The 14,977-nt window shown below is 31.6% G+C and overlaps 1 protein-coding gene across 1 annotated transcript; it reads left to right on the top strand.

Moving 5' to 3' along the window:
* The first annotated feature begins 7,347 nt into the window (after positions 1–7,347).
* Positions 7,348–12,532, top strand: LOC108192371 (acyltransferase GLAUCE). The gene is made up of 2 exons (XM_017372188.2): positions 7,348–7,855; positions 11,301–12,532. The coding sequence occupies exons 1-2, from the start codon at positions 7,391–7,393 to the stop codon at positions 12,204–12,206; spliced, it is 1,371 nt and encodes a 456-aa protein (XP_017227677.1). The 5' UTR covers positions 7,348–7,390; the 3' UTR covers positions 12,207–12,532.
* The last annotated feature ends 2,445 nt before the right edge of the window (positions 12,533–14,977 follow it).

Below are 14,977 nucleotides of genomic sequence, written 5' to 3'. Positions count from 1 at the left end.
TATAAATAGGAAACATTGCAGTTCAAACCATACTGGTCCTTATTTTCATGATCAGGCAATAAGTGGTCAGCTGTTACAAATCTGGTTCCCTCTTCTATTGGAAATTATGGGGCTGTTTGGGAACCAGAAGTAAATTCTGCTTCTGACTTCTGCTTTTCTTGACCCGTTTGTGTAAAGAAGTAGAAGCACTTTTAAGAAGCTGAGAATGCTGGCTTCTCTCTCACAGCTTCTGCTTCTTTTCCAAACACTTTATTAACTTATTTACTTCTCACTTCTACTCCACTTCTTTACTTCAAGCATGGAAGTACTTTTTTTAAGCTTGGCCAAACGGTATGTTTCAAGTGTCTTCTACTAAAAAGACAATGCATTCGAAAACACATAAAAATGTGTTTGTAACAAATAAAAGTTCACCTTTTTTTCATTATGTCAAGTAATTTATTCACTCTCATATTCTTTTCTCAATATACGAACAATTGTTCAAATTCAGACCACTAAGATACGTACAAGTTGAATTATATTATCGTTAAACGACATCATCTGTTCTTCATATGTTATCATATCGTATATGACATCGTTCATTCAGTGCGCAACTTCGTCCCTATTCAATTCATCCCGGATCTATTAGAGTTTTTTCAAGGCTCCAAACACCACTCGAACACACTCAAGACAGAGTCAAATTTTGGTCTCATCTCAATCCTACTGAATCCATCAGACCCCATCCAATCCATCCATGACCCAAAATCCTTATCATTCTGGTTAATTGTATTACTTTGTATTTTTGTGTTTTGTATTAGAGTAGAACCTACATATATAGTGAGAGGGGGTTAATGATAAAATATAAGCTGGTCTTTAAATAAAAATTAAAAATCAATACAATTTACTAATTTATTGGTATTCGTTTTAAAAATTAGTGATTTGTTTTGCGAAAATCGGTGAAAACCTCTAGATTTATCCTTGTTGTCGATGCTGATGGTAATGGTAGTTGTGGAGATAGTGAAAGCGGTGGACATGGAGGAGCGGGGGCACGGAAGGGATGGGCAAGGAGGAGGCAGGACGACATAGGAGGGGGGCGACACAAATAGTCTGAGTCGCTGAGATGCAGAAGTAGTGGCTGAGATGGTGGAGGTATGGCAGAGGTGGGGATGTTGAATGTATGATAGAGGTGGAGGCTGAGATTGCGGAGGTGGGGGTTGAGATGACATGCGGAAGTAGAGGTGGCGGTGGTTGAGGTCGAGGTGAAGGCGGAGACGAAGGTGGAGGTGGAGGTAGAGGTGGAGAAAGTAGTAATATTCGTTTTAGAATTTAGTGATATTCCAGTTGGGGGTTCACTTTGTAGAATGAGGAAGTTTTAAGTAGAATAAACTCTCTCTGTATATATATGGTGGTGTTTGGCCGGGCTTAAAAGCCCGACTTCTAGGTTTATAAGTTGGAAGCACTTATTTGGACCGTTTGTGTAAAAAGTCAAAAACTATTTATAAAAAATTGCAAATACTAGCTTTTCTTTCATGACTTATGTTTCTTTCTCAAACATTTTAATCACATATAGGTCTTAATATGCTTCTAACTTCTACTTCACTTCTTTACTATAAACAAGAAGCATTTACTTTAAATTCACCCAGACAGCCTCTGTATATTCTTGTTTTAGTTAAAAACTCCTTTATATATCACATCGAAATATAGCACATATATATGATATAAAAATGATCGCTGAGAGATGAAGAAAAATATAATAAAATCATATTTTAAAAATGACTCATCAATTGATGGGAAAAATCAAATTAAAAATGGAGGGGATTATATAATGTGAGAGGGTGTGTGTTAATTATGGTGAATTCTAGGGGTTTATCCTCTGTTGTCCCGGGAGACCTGAGTTCGATTCTAGCTCATCCAAAAAGTATCACAACATATATTAATTTGTAAGGCATATAAACCTGCATTGTCAAAAAAAAAAAAAAAAAGTTGGATTATGTGGAATGATATGCTACAGGGTGTATATTAATTGTGTATAGTGGCTTCTAATTTTAGGGTGCTAAACAAGGATGCAAAATTACAAGGGTGCTGATTTATGCATACCTTAAATTGATTCATGCACACCCTTCCATCTACTTTGTACTAAATTACTCCTTTGAATGAATAGGATATTTGGCTGAAATGATAAAGGACAAAGGTGATTTGGTACAAAACAAAGTGCAGGGTGTGCATAAATAAATTTAGAGTGTGCATATATGAGCACCCAATTACAAAATGCTATACTTAGTATTAGATATAGAAACAAATATTGTTATTATTATAATTATCACATAAACATGCAAGTGGGGGAATTAATAATTAAAATCACGTTAACAACTAAAGTAGTGTATTTTAAGATTTGGTATAATTCGGTGTTATAATTAAATCATGACCGAAGTATAAGTTCTATTTAATATCAAATATAACTATATATATTTTACCATCAGTAGTGAACTTTACTTTTATAAATTAAGAAGACCTGCGGCGTGTCGACAAATAAAATAACAACATTTTTAATGTTTTGGCGTGTAGTACAAATATTCGAAGCTACAAGATTGAAAAAAATATATTCCCAAATTGGTTAATTACAAATGATTTAACTGATAATATTCTATGAATATGAACTTTTTTCAACCCCTTGTATAGTATATATGTCTAAACTAAACAGTGTTTTGTCCTAATATATATACACAATTAACATATTACATGGTACAGTTATCTTCACAATATTTCGATTTTATTTCATCTCAAATGTGTAGTTATTTTTATTAAAATTTAAGCTGCCAGTTTTAAGTGATCATTGTTTTTGCATTAAAAAATATTTATTTGTATAATAATTAGGAAAGTGATATAAATCAAAAAGAACGGTTACATGTGCAAGTTGGTGCGAGATCCTTTTCTAGTTAAACTTTTTATATTCATTATTTTAATTGATAAATTTTGGTATAATCATCCAAATTTATAAGTTATGCAAAAATTTATATTAATATATTTAATAATTCATAAATTATATATAATATATATAAGATATAAAGAAATACTAAGGTCTCATTGATTAGGGTTAATAGACTAAATAGTAAATAGTAGTCACTCAACTCAAGGTCAACTTATATTGAGATATCAAATTAAAAACTTGTAAATAGATAAAATGTAAATTTAACTTGCTATCATTGAACACCAGAAAATTTGCACACCTTAACTCTTGTTTGATTTTAACTGAAAATGTTAGCACAATTAGGTCTCTGCAGTAATCTATATACAATTTTTTATTAGTTTAGTAACACAATTGCAGTTTAAGATCATTTTGGTTATGTATTAGTGTATCAACCTATTTCATATTCATTATTTAGCAAAAATAGATTTTTATTTTCAGATAAAAGTACATAGTTATATAATTTTTTTCTAAAGACGTAGACTTATTTATGAAAAATAAGATAAGCCAAACAGAATTGTTTGAACTAGATATCTGTAATAAAAATTGCCATATTCAGTTCAAACCTAGTCTCTTTAGGGAAAAAAATCACCATCTTTTTACTAAATTATAAGTAATTTATGTCTTGTGAGAAAAATTTTTCAATAAAAGTTTACAAAGGTTAATTTAATAAGGTATCTCAAATTAATTTTTGATTTTGACTTATCATTCAAACATACATTTTCAGGTTAAAATTGTAAATAGTTTAAATCGGGATAAACAGGCTCCTAATTAATAACTTTAACTTACAACAAATGTTGTAAAGAGCACAAATCGATTCTAAAGGGAAGGTCCTTCTGGCGCTTAAGTGATCAAGCGGACGCTTAAGTGAAATTTTAAGTGGAATTTAAAGTGGGTTAATAAGCGGATTTATAATATATAATTAAATATTTAATTGTAATATTAATATATTTTAAAAAATTATGTTGCGGTAAGAGTTTAAATTTTTAAATTTTTAATAAAAAATACAATTTTAATTTTTTAATATAATAATAATTGTATTATAAAATAATTAATATTTTAAAAATTAAAAAATGACAAGTCAACATCATTTTAACCGCTTAATGTCCGCTTAATCCGTTTAATAGTCCGGTTAATTTGATAAAAACTCTTGATCACCCGCTTAGTACAAAATCAAAACTTTTTAGTCCCAATTCCGCTGTTTAGAACAATGCTTACAACTTACTCCCTTGTTGTACAAATTTTTATACATTTTTATCACTGCTGGACATGTATTTTAATGTTTATATAAAATATAATTTTATATCTTATTTTAAACAAAAATCTGAATAAATATTTAGATATTATATTTTTATTCAGAAAAAATATATTTTTAAAATAAGTTATAAACTATAATATACAGGAGTATGCCGCTTTCCCGCTCAATATATACAACTAAGAGCATCTCCAATGTTGTTGACTATAATCGTTGGCTAAATTGGACCTGTATGACATTATGTAAAATTTGTTGAATCTGCAAGACATTGTGCTTCAATGGTACTGGCTATATTGGTTGGCTATAATATTAAATAGTATGTTATTAATATTTAGATTGTTATAAAAAGAATATATATAATAAATAATTTGTAATCATCGGGAAGGAGGAAAATAAACTGCGTGGAATTCACTACAGATCTGTAGTGGTTCGACGAATTTAATCATCCATAGGAGGATGATTATAATTATAGATAAGGGCTTGCTACGATTAGAGTGCTGTTTTTTGTGAGCATCGACTATAATTTTTAATTTTGGTAAACTAATTAAACTTTTAGCTAAAGCTTTCTTTATTTCTTATGGTTGGAAATGCTATGAGCAGAAGGGACCAGGGAGTACCGGTGTAGTATGCATAAGTTCCGTGTTCTTGTAAAACCCTGTATGCTCTTTTATTGTCCCCCACTTAAAATTCATATAAGTTTTTGGGTGTCATATTTGATTATATGCTTTTTTCAAGTTTGTCTTCAATAATTTTTTTTTTATCAATACTAAGTAAAAGGACTACAAGAGGGAAAAATTAATTACATTATCATATTTACTAAATTTTAATATTATTGCTTAGCAAAAAAAAATATTATTTTGGGGATAATTGAAATTGAAATTCGAATAATACAAAAACGCGGTGGAATGACTAATTTTATAATTTTGGTACAGGCTCATAATCTCAGGCAAGAAATGTTCATCCTCACGCATTAAAAACAGCGGTGTTAGAGCATCTCCAAGAGACTCTTCATTTAGGCTCCTAACTTGAGATTTGAGGAGGAAGAAGAAAAATGTTGCTCCAAGAGACTCTCAAGTGGCTCTTAAATCACTAAGAGCCTCTTGTTTCTCTCTCCTCTCTCCTCAAAGTTAAGAGCCTGGCTCCTAACTTATTTTTTCACAATAAAAAAATCCTTCCCTCCAATTCACCTCCATCTTTACATCTCTTTTGTTATAATGGAGCCCAATATATGAATAAAATATGAAATAAATAAGAGATATAGAGAGTATTGTTGTAGTTTACACTCTTAACTTTGTCCTAAATTGCTAAGAGCCACATTTTTTATATTATATTTAGGAGCCAACAAGAAAGCTGTTGGAGATGCACTTAAAATTAAAAACAAAGAGCGGTGTTCACATGTACTGCATAGGAAGTGAAAGCTGTTACTTCTACGAATAAACAGAGGGTACCTACCTAGTACAGTGGACACTGCACTAGAAGAAAATTAATAATCGTAATGCTGTAAGCCTGTAGCATAATACTACTCCCTCTGTTTCTTTAAGCTTTTCCTATTTGACATGTCAGGACTGTTCATAATATGAGACAAATGCTTAATTTACGTCAAATCTATAAGATCAAATATAGTCATGAGTGATCTTGTTGGATTCGTATTTACGAGTATTTTAATACAATAAAGTTTTTTTATTTAATATTAATATGAAATTAAAGATATTAATGATAAAAAATGTGTGTTGGCAAACGTGTCCAAAGCAAATAGGAAAAGTAACAAGGGACGGAGGGAGCAACGTTTATTTTGGTTGGTTATGTGTTGAATTTGTCAAGCAAATTATGCAGTGTAGTAGTATTAGCTAGCTTTGTGACTGGGTAGAGTCTTGTGGTTTTCTTGACTACTCCATCCGTCTCATTCAACTGTATACGTTATTTTTTGACCCGTTTTTTAAGTCTTCTTTAAAATATAGCTCCACAATAATTTTTCGAATTCTTTTTCTAAATAAAAATTTGATATTTAAAATTTTATTTAATAAAAAAATATTTTAAAAAAACATTATGAAACTATATTTTATAAGAGTGTCGAAATACGTGGAAACAATGAATATATACAAATGGCCGAGACCGATGGAGTACTAATCAAAGGTGTGCATTACTTGTGACTTTGAATTTTACTTAGTAGTGGCTTGATTGGTTACTAGTTTAGATTGATTTGCTTATAAATTTTGGGTAATTTTATTTTTGTGAAACTCCAATAATCCTGATCACCCATTTTCTAGCCGTGTTCATCCTTAATATCTTTGATGTTGATCCGATTTCAAACAATATTATGGTTATTAAATTGAGAAGTCTGTCAACCTATTTATGTAAAATGACTAAAAGCAAGTTTAGTAGATTATCTGGACGAGCTTTTAAACTCACATTTAAAAAATGTATTAAAAATAAGACACTCCAACATCATCACAGTGAATAGCCAAATTTCCTACTCAATAACTATTTTCAGGTAACTTCATGTCATTACCTACTTAATATTTATGAATATAAAATTCATTTCGCTCTTTTTTATTTATTTTTATCTTTTCCATCCTTTTCTTCTTCTTTTCCTTAGTTTTCTCACTTGCCTCCTTTTATAAGTCACGGTATTCAAACATTTTTAATAACTTATACTCCCTCCATCCCCCTGAATAGTATACATTGGGGAACGGGGACTCGGCACGGACTTTATTGCTCTCGTAAAATGTAGTTGTGTAATTTATTTTTAAAATTTTCTTTTTCTGACTTGAAGTTTGGATGTTATATTTTTATTCAGAAAAAGAAAATCTCAAAAATAAGTTACGGAACTACATTTTATAATAGCATTGAAATGCGTGTCGAGCAGTTGAAAAGAAACGTATACAATTAAATGGGATGAGGGAGTAAGTTTAAATCAGCGTTTCACTTATAATCCATTTATTTATTTTAAACAACAAGTCATTATTTTTAAACCCAGCCAAACGATCAATATATTTTTTCCCAACAGTACGGCAGAAGCAGGGCAAAGAAGGGATATCCAACAGGCAATAACGGGGTGGGCGCTTTGAAAATAAGTTCTAATTTAAGAGCTAATTTTAGCAAGGTACCGACTTATGGCTATGAGGCTAAATGTAGTATAAATACCCTGTGACATTCACATATACACAACAAATTATAACAAAACAAAGCAAAGAATGGGCACACTTTATCAGGAAGAGTTGGAAACTCCTGCCATACTCCAAGACCTCAAAATCACCTACCATGACTCCTCCCTTATTTTCCCCTCAAAAGAAACCGAAAAAAGAATCATGTTCTTGTCCAACATCGACAAAATTCTAAATTTTAACGTCCAGACAGTCCATTTCTTCCCTCGCAACTCAAAATTCCCACCAGAAGCGGTTACGCAGCGGCTGAAAGATGCACTCAGCAGAGTTCTGGTGCACTATGATTTCTTGGCAGGAAGGTTGAGGACAAATCCTGAGACGGGTCGAATGGAGATCAACTGTAATGCAGGGGGCGCTGGATTTGTGGTGGCTTCGACTGAATTTGCATTGGATGAGATCGGAGACTTGGTTTATCCGAATCCTGTGTTTCAAGATTTTGCTGTGCAGAGTTTGAAAGGGAGTAAAGCTGAAGATCAGCCTCTTTGCATTGTCCAGGTTAGAGTAGAGTGGACTATCATCACTTGCTTATATATTTTTCTAAACTCTTAAGTATTTTATTTACTACTACTAGTTTGCTAAATTTGTTACATCCTCGGAGTAACAAATTTCGGTCGTGTACTTCATGTTCATGTATTTTTCATTTCGTGTACTCAAAATGCAAACACAAATATTAAATTTTTGTGTTATTTTCGTGTCATGTAAAAAATTTTCGGGTCTACATACTCCTGTATCTTTTCGTCTCAGAAAATATATTAGCTAGCTTAGTGCTTTTGTGACGTTGAGACTCTAAAGGCATGCTTATATAATACTCCCTCCATCCCAAATTAGATAAGCTCGTTGATTTCGGACACGCACTTTAACGTCCATTGACCACAAAGTTATATTACTTATTTTTTTAATTTTTTTTCCAAATAAAAATTTAAATATAAAATTTTCATTTACAAAAGAAAAATTAAAAAAAATAAATTTTGGAACTATACGGTCAATGCACCTTAAGTTACATACCCAAATTCAACTAGCTCATCTAATTTGAGATGGAGGGAGTATTATATAAAATTATAAACAGTGTCCATGCACTATTAATATATACAAGGAGTTCTAGCTTCTCACCATGAAATACTAATTATTTATAAATATTGAAATTAGTTTGAAATAATGTAGAAATGTATAAGTAGATCCCCTTTATTAATTTCAAATATATATATTTAAAACGGATTAAATTTCACGTCAATATAAATTGCTCACAACAATAAGAGATACCTAATATATCTTGTTTTTATCGTGTACACAAGTATTTTCGTATCGTAAACATCATTTATTATTTTATACATTGTTTTAATGATATGTTAATATCATTATTTGGCTCAGATTTAAAAAATTGAAGAAATATACCAACCAATAATATAGTTTGTCACGGAGTGAGAAAGAAAAAGTGTGTAATTTAAGAGAAACACATTCGTTCTGGTGTGAGAATTAAATACCAAAACTCTGTGAGTATATTTCTCGTCGTCACAACGTTAGGGAAAGTGTAGTATCATGCGAAACGAATGTTTGATTCTAAGTTCGTCAGTTGACCACTCAATTTTGGCACATACTTAAATTACAAGTATTTACTCTTCCTCCTCAAATTAGATAAGCTTATTTTGAGTATATTATTCAAAATTCATTGACAACATAATTACTTTATATTTATTTTTAAAATTTTATTTTATAAATAAAAATTAAAATATAAAATTTTTGTTTGCAAAAGAAAAATTAGAAGAACAAATTTCGGAACTAGACTATTATTTTTGTTTGTCAATGCATTTTAAATTAAAACCAAACTAAACAAATCCAGTATATCCCGCTTAGAGCAGGTCTGAGGAGGGTAAAATGTATGCAGACCATGCCCTACTCATTTAGAGTAATTAAGGAGGCTGTTTCCGTGAGACCCCCGACTTAGTGCAATACAAAGTTTTGTGTGAAATATAAGTAGAGTGTACCTTGGCCCATGATTTCTAACACGTGGGACTCACCTCTATCGACAATGCATCTGTCCATGAATAATCTGAACCGTTGCACCTGAGCCTTGTTCTAAAAGCATAATACCAGAACACTCAAAAATCCTGTAAGCCACTTTAAATTATCTGTCAAAAATTAATTATCTTATCTATCTAATTTGAGATGAAGGGTGTAATATGACGATTATATTTGTTTTGTCCGTACACTAATTTTTGGTCCCGTTCATCCCATACCAAACTTTTGCGGCCATATACTTATATTATTAAAAGTACCACTCTACTCCCAACTACTCTCTCCCTCTATGTACATTTCCATTTTCCTATAAATTGATTTGTACTGTAAATTATCTATAAATTGATAAATTATGAAAAGGTTAATTGGTTGCAACTATTTTCAGTATAGACCCGAGTAATATCCATCTACATATGCACATATTAAATACTCCTTACAGTATTTATGATGATTATGGTGGGTAGATGGAACCGCTATGTTAGGTTTTTTTCCATACAAAACCAAACAGGTTACTGTTAATGTTTGTACACATTAGATCTGCCAGGAGATTTAAGTTTTTCCTTTTGAAGTAATTATTTATCAACCAATGTACTCCCTCCGTTTTGAAATATAGGTCGTTTGACTTTTTTGCACGTATTTTTAAGTCCTTTGACCGCATGCTTAAAAACATTATTTTTGAAATTTTCTTTTTTTGAATAATAATATTAATCGTATATTTTTATTCAAAAAAAGAAAATTTTGAAAATAATGATTTTAAGCATGCGGTCAAAGGATTTAAAAGTACGTGCAAAAAAGTCAAGCAACCTATATTTCAAAACAGAGAGAGTATTAATTTTGGGTCTAATTTTTCAAACTAATTATTTTGTCATTAACTAGCTTATAGCCCGTGCAAGGCACGGGAGCTTTTTAATTATTTATAAATTTCTTAAATATATTTTAAATGGTGTGAAGAAATTTAATTTATAAATAATAAATTAAAATTTTCAATAAAATAAAATTCGAAATTATAATTTGTTTGTAAGTTAGAACTGTGGTAAATACATCATCGCAGCCATTAATGGCTTCAAATAAACTATTGTAATGAAGCCATTCCTTTTCTCGTATGTACCCTGCCAAAGTATTAAATTCTTTCTATCAAATTTTAATATATTTTGAGTGGAATACGTTATTGCCAACTCTTATTAGATTATATTTATAAATGTATTTTATATTAGAATTATTATAGTGTGATTTAAATAGCCCGCAAGGGTTGGTTTACCTGGTTAAAGAGAGGACATGTATCCTCTTGCGTGATCCGAAGGGTAGCGGTTGCGGGTTCCTAGGTTAAAAAAAAATATATAATGTGATTTAAATATTTTTCAAAAAATTTATATGGTTCTAAATTAAAATTGATAAACATAATTTGTTTTTGAATTAAGAAAAGGAATCATAAACATGCAATAAGAAGGTAGAATCTATTTTGGATTAAGAAAAAGTTTTTGTATTTGCTAATCACATAAATCCGGCTTATTAATTTTAAAATATATTATAAAAAAATTGTGACGGTGAGATTTATATGATTCTACGAATAAAACTGGTAGAAAATATTTATTTGGGATTAAAAAAATCATATACACGTGAAAGACAGAATTTGTTTTGGATTCAGAAAAGGAATTATAAATATGCAAGGTGATATCAGTTGCCTTGTAGAACAGAAGTTAATCTAACGGTGCTTATTTGTTCAACGGATGATAAGCTTTTGGACCAGAGGACCATGCGACCAAATTATCTCCCTTACGCTTATTATATATAAGTATATAATATGTCATTAATTGCGCACGATTGGATAGTGCAAGTGCCAAGTGATTAAGGCCATAAGGGTATATCCTCTGTTGATCCGGTTCGACTCCTCTCGAGACTAATTATTTTGTCATTAATTCATGTGCAGGTAACTTCATTCAAGTGTGGTGGCTTTGTTCTAGGCTTCTCAACCAACCATTGCTTATTTGATGGCCTCAGTTTCAAACACTTCCTTGAAAACTTAGCTTCTCAAGCTTATGCTGATGACAAATTACCCTTACCAATCATCCCATGCAATAATCGTGCCCTACTAGCTGCTCGATCACCGCCACGTGTCACCTTCCCCCACCCTGAACTCCTCCCCCTCCCCCTCCCTGCAGGAGATGAGGCCTGCCCTTCTGTCTTCGACTGCTCCCCCCAAGACCTCGACGCGAAGGTCCTCCGCCTCAGCTCAGACGACATTGCCCACCTCAAAATCATGGCGAAAATGGGACCTAACAGAGGCACATCAAAAATCACAGGCTTTAATGTTGTCACAGCTCACATTTGGCGCTGCAAGGCCTTATCATGCAGTGAAACAGTTGAAAATCCCAGCAGAATCTCCACTGTGCTTTACGCGGTGGACATCCGGTCAAGACTGAGGCCTCCACTCCCCATATCTTACTCCGGCAATGCTGTTCTCAGTGCCTATGCAATGGCCTCATGCACTGATCTTGAATCTGGGCCCTTCTCGAGGATCGTAGAGATGGTGACTGAAGGGGCAGCAAGGATCACCGACGAGTACGCGTGGTCGGTGATCGATTGGGGAGAAACATACATGGGGTTTCCCAATGGGGAGTTCCTGGTGTCCTCATGGTGGAGATTAGGGTTTCAAGAAGTGGAGTATCCCTGGGGAAAGCCAAAGTACAGTTGCCCTATTGTTTACCACAGGAAAGACATTATATTGTTGTTTCCTGATATCAATGATGGGGTCAATGCTGTGAATGTTCTGGTGGCCTTGCCAAAAGATGAGATGAAGAAATTTCAAGCCCTTTTCTACAAGTTTCTCAACTGATCATCCATCAAAACTACATAACATATTTATGTGTGTGTTTCAATACTGCTGTAAGTACTTATCATATATAGTAGTGATAATTATACTGAGGGTGGATCATATATTGTGTAATTATGTATGCATGTGCATGGTTGTTTGTGTGTGGACTGTGGTCTGAGAATATATTGTAAGAGAGAGAAGTGGGCGACTTGCACCGTTGCACGTACTATAATATGTAGTTGTATCGAATGATATATATGGGATATTCATAATAAAATGTGATATATATGGACTTGTGAAGAAACATGTATGGCCTGTTTCGGTATTATGAGCTGGATTTTTTTCTATATCTTAATCTGCATACATAACATACATATAGTGATATATAAAAAGTAGAATTACAACATCACATTCTATTTTGTAAAATAAAATTTTAATCATGGAAAGAAATAATACCATCAAAATATTAAATACATTCATTAATTAAAGTCTAAGAATAGTAGATCTCGCAATATTTCAAATCAAATTTTACTAAAAATATTGTGATACCATATAGGTCTGGATATTATATGCGGAAGATTCACCAATCCATCACCGGAGACGGATCGAGCAAGTAGAGAGGCACCGAAGCGATTCTTGTTTTTCCATACGGGCCAACTAGTTAAAGGGACTTGGAAAATAAGCAGGGCCTTAGAGCATCTCCAACGGTGTTGGCTATAATCGTTGGCTAAATTGGACCTGTAAGACATTATGTAAAATTTGTTGAACCTGTAAGACATTTTGCTTCAATGGTACCGGCTATATTGGTTGGCTATAATTTAAAAATAGTATGTTATTAATATTTTAAATTGTTAAAATAGAATATATCATTTCAATATGGTAATAAATGATGTACAATCTTCCTACAGATTTTCTTACAGACCTGTAGAGGTTCGACAAATTTAGCCATCCATAGGAGGTTGACTAAATTTATAGACAACAGCTGAGCATGGTTGGAGTTGTGTTTTTGGAGCTGTTGGCTAAATTTTTTTATTTTAAGTATGCCAACTCACTTTTTAGCTAAGGGTTTTAGATGGTTGGAGATGCTCTAACAGACCCAGCCAATAGAGATCAAACTTCAACTTCTTTTACACGTATTTCAATAAAAATATCTTCAAATTTTAATATTCACAATTTCTAAACCGGTAACTCCAATTTCTACCAAATTTCAAAAGAATAATTACTCACTCCGTTCCTTTTTACTTGTCCATTTTGACCTTTGACCATTCAAATTGACTACTCCCTCTGTTTTGAAATATAGGTCGCTTGACTTTTTTCCACGTATTTCTAAGTTCTTTGACTGCATATTAAAAATTATTATTTTTGAATTTTTTATATTCTGAATAGAAATATATATCACATATTTTTATTCAAAAAAAGAAAATTTTAAGCATAATGATTTTTAGCATGCGGTCAAAGCACTTAGAATGGCGTGCAAAAAAGTCAAGCGACCTATATTTCAAAACGGAGAGAGTATATTTTGATTGAACTTTATATGTATCAGATAATTGAGAAAAATAATAAAAACTATTGTATACCATTAGAAAGTATATTTAGTCTATTTTAATACACAACTTTCAGATTGTAGAAAATAATAAGTAGATAATTTGTATTGTTCAGTCAAAAAATAGTCAATTTAACTCGTCGAAAAACAAAATGAACACGTAAAAGAGAACGGAGAGCGTGTATCTTAAGAATTTAATTTAATAAATATAAAAAATAAACAACATCATAAAAATTTTAAACAAGCTAACAAACCAAAAAAATATTATATTGATATCACGTATTATATATTTATCCACTTAGAAATTCGATAAAATATGGTATCAAATTATAAAAGACTCGTAATAATTTAATCAAGTACTAACGTTTTATAAAATTTTATATATTGTAAGTTGTGTTTTAGACTTGTTGTATTTTTATTTTTAATTTTTGTGTTCCTTTTCAAGAGTGCCATATATAGTTGATGGTTTTAATTTTTGTGTTCCTTTATAGGAGTGCCATATATAGGGGTCGTTTGGGTAAACTTAAAATAAATATTTTTTACTTAAAGTAAATAAGTAGAGTATAAGTTAGAAGCAAGTTAAGATTTATAAGTGGTTAAAGTGTTTGGGAAATAAGTAAGAGTCCTGAAACAAAAACTAGCATTCCTAGTTTTTTATAAATGCTTCTTGACTCTTTACACAAATGGTACGAATAAGTGCTTCTAACTTATAAATTTAGAAGCCCGGCTTTTAAGACTTCCCCAAACACCCCCATAGTTGATGGTTTTTTTTAGAGTAGTGGTAGGTGTGTACAGTACATAATTTTTGTACATAATGATGTGGCACGTGGTGTGGTAAATTTTAATTGGGGTTGTTGATGTAAATGCAGGGGCTCATTCCAATTAAAACTCACCACATGTAATTATGTACATGTTTTTGTACACAATTATGTGCACCAAGCATTTTTTTTAAATCATATATTACGATTGTGTTATCTTAGATGGCTTTGTTTTGGTGTTTGATGTAATCTTTTATGTTTTCTTCTTTTTCGCGGAATTTTATTTTTAATCTGGGTTTTCGTTTTAGTCATTAAAATTTTATTGACTAAATTTCTGAGGCCATTTCTGCATGACCTTTGCTTAGTCGGTAGAATTTTTTTGAATGAAAGTCCTCTTTTTTTCTTATTTTCTTATTTTCGCGGATTTTGTTTTTTATTCAAATATTTTTTTTCAGACATCAAAATTTTTATCTCATTTTACGTAGGATAAT

The sequence above is a fragment of the Daucus carota genome, chromosome 9 (assembly GCF_001625215.2).
Source record: "Daucus carota subsp. sativus chromosome 9, DH1 v3.0, whole genome shotgun sequence".
NCBI lineage: Eukaryota > Viridiplantae > Streptophyta > Magnoliopsida > Apiales > Apiaceae > Daucus > Daucus carota.
Note: the sequence above shows the minus strand (reverse complement) of the source record. Positions and strands in the feature narration are given on the sequence as shown.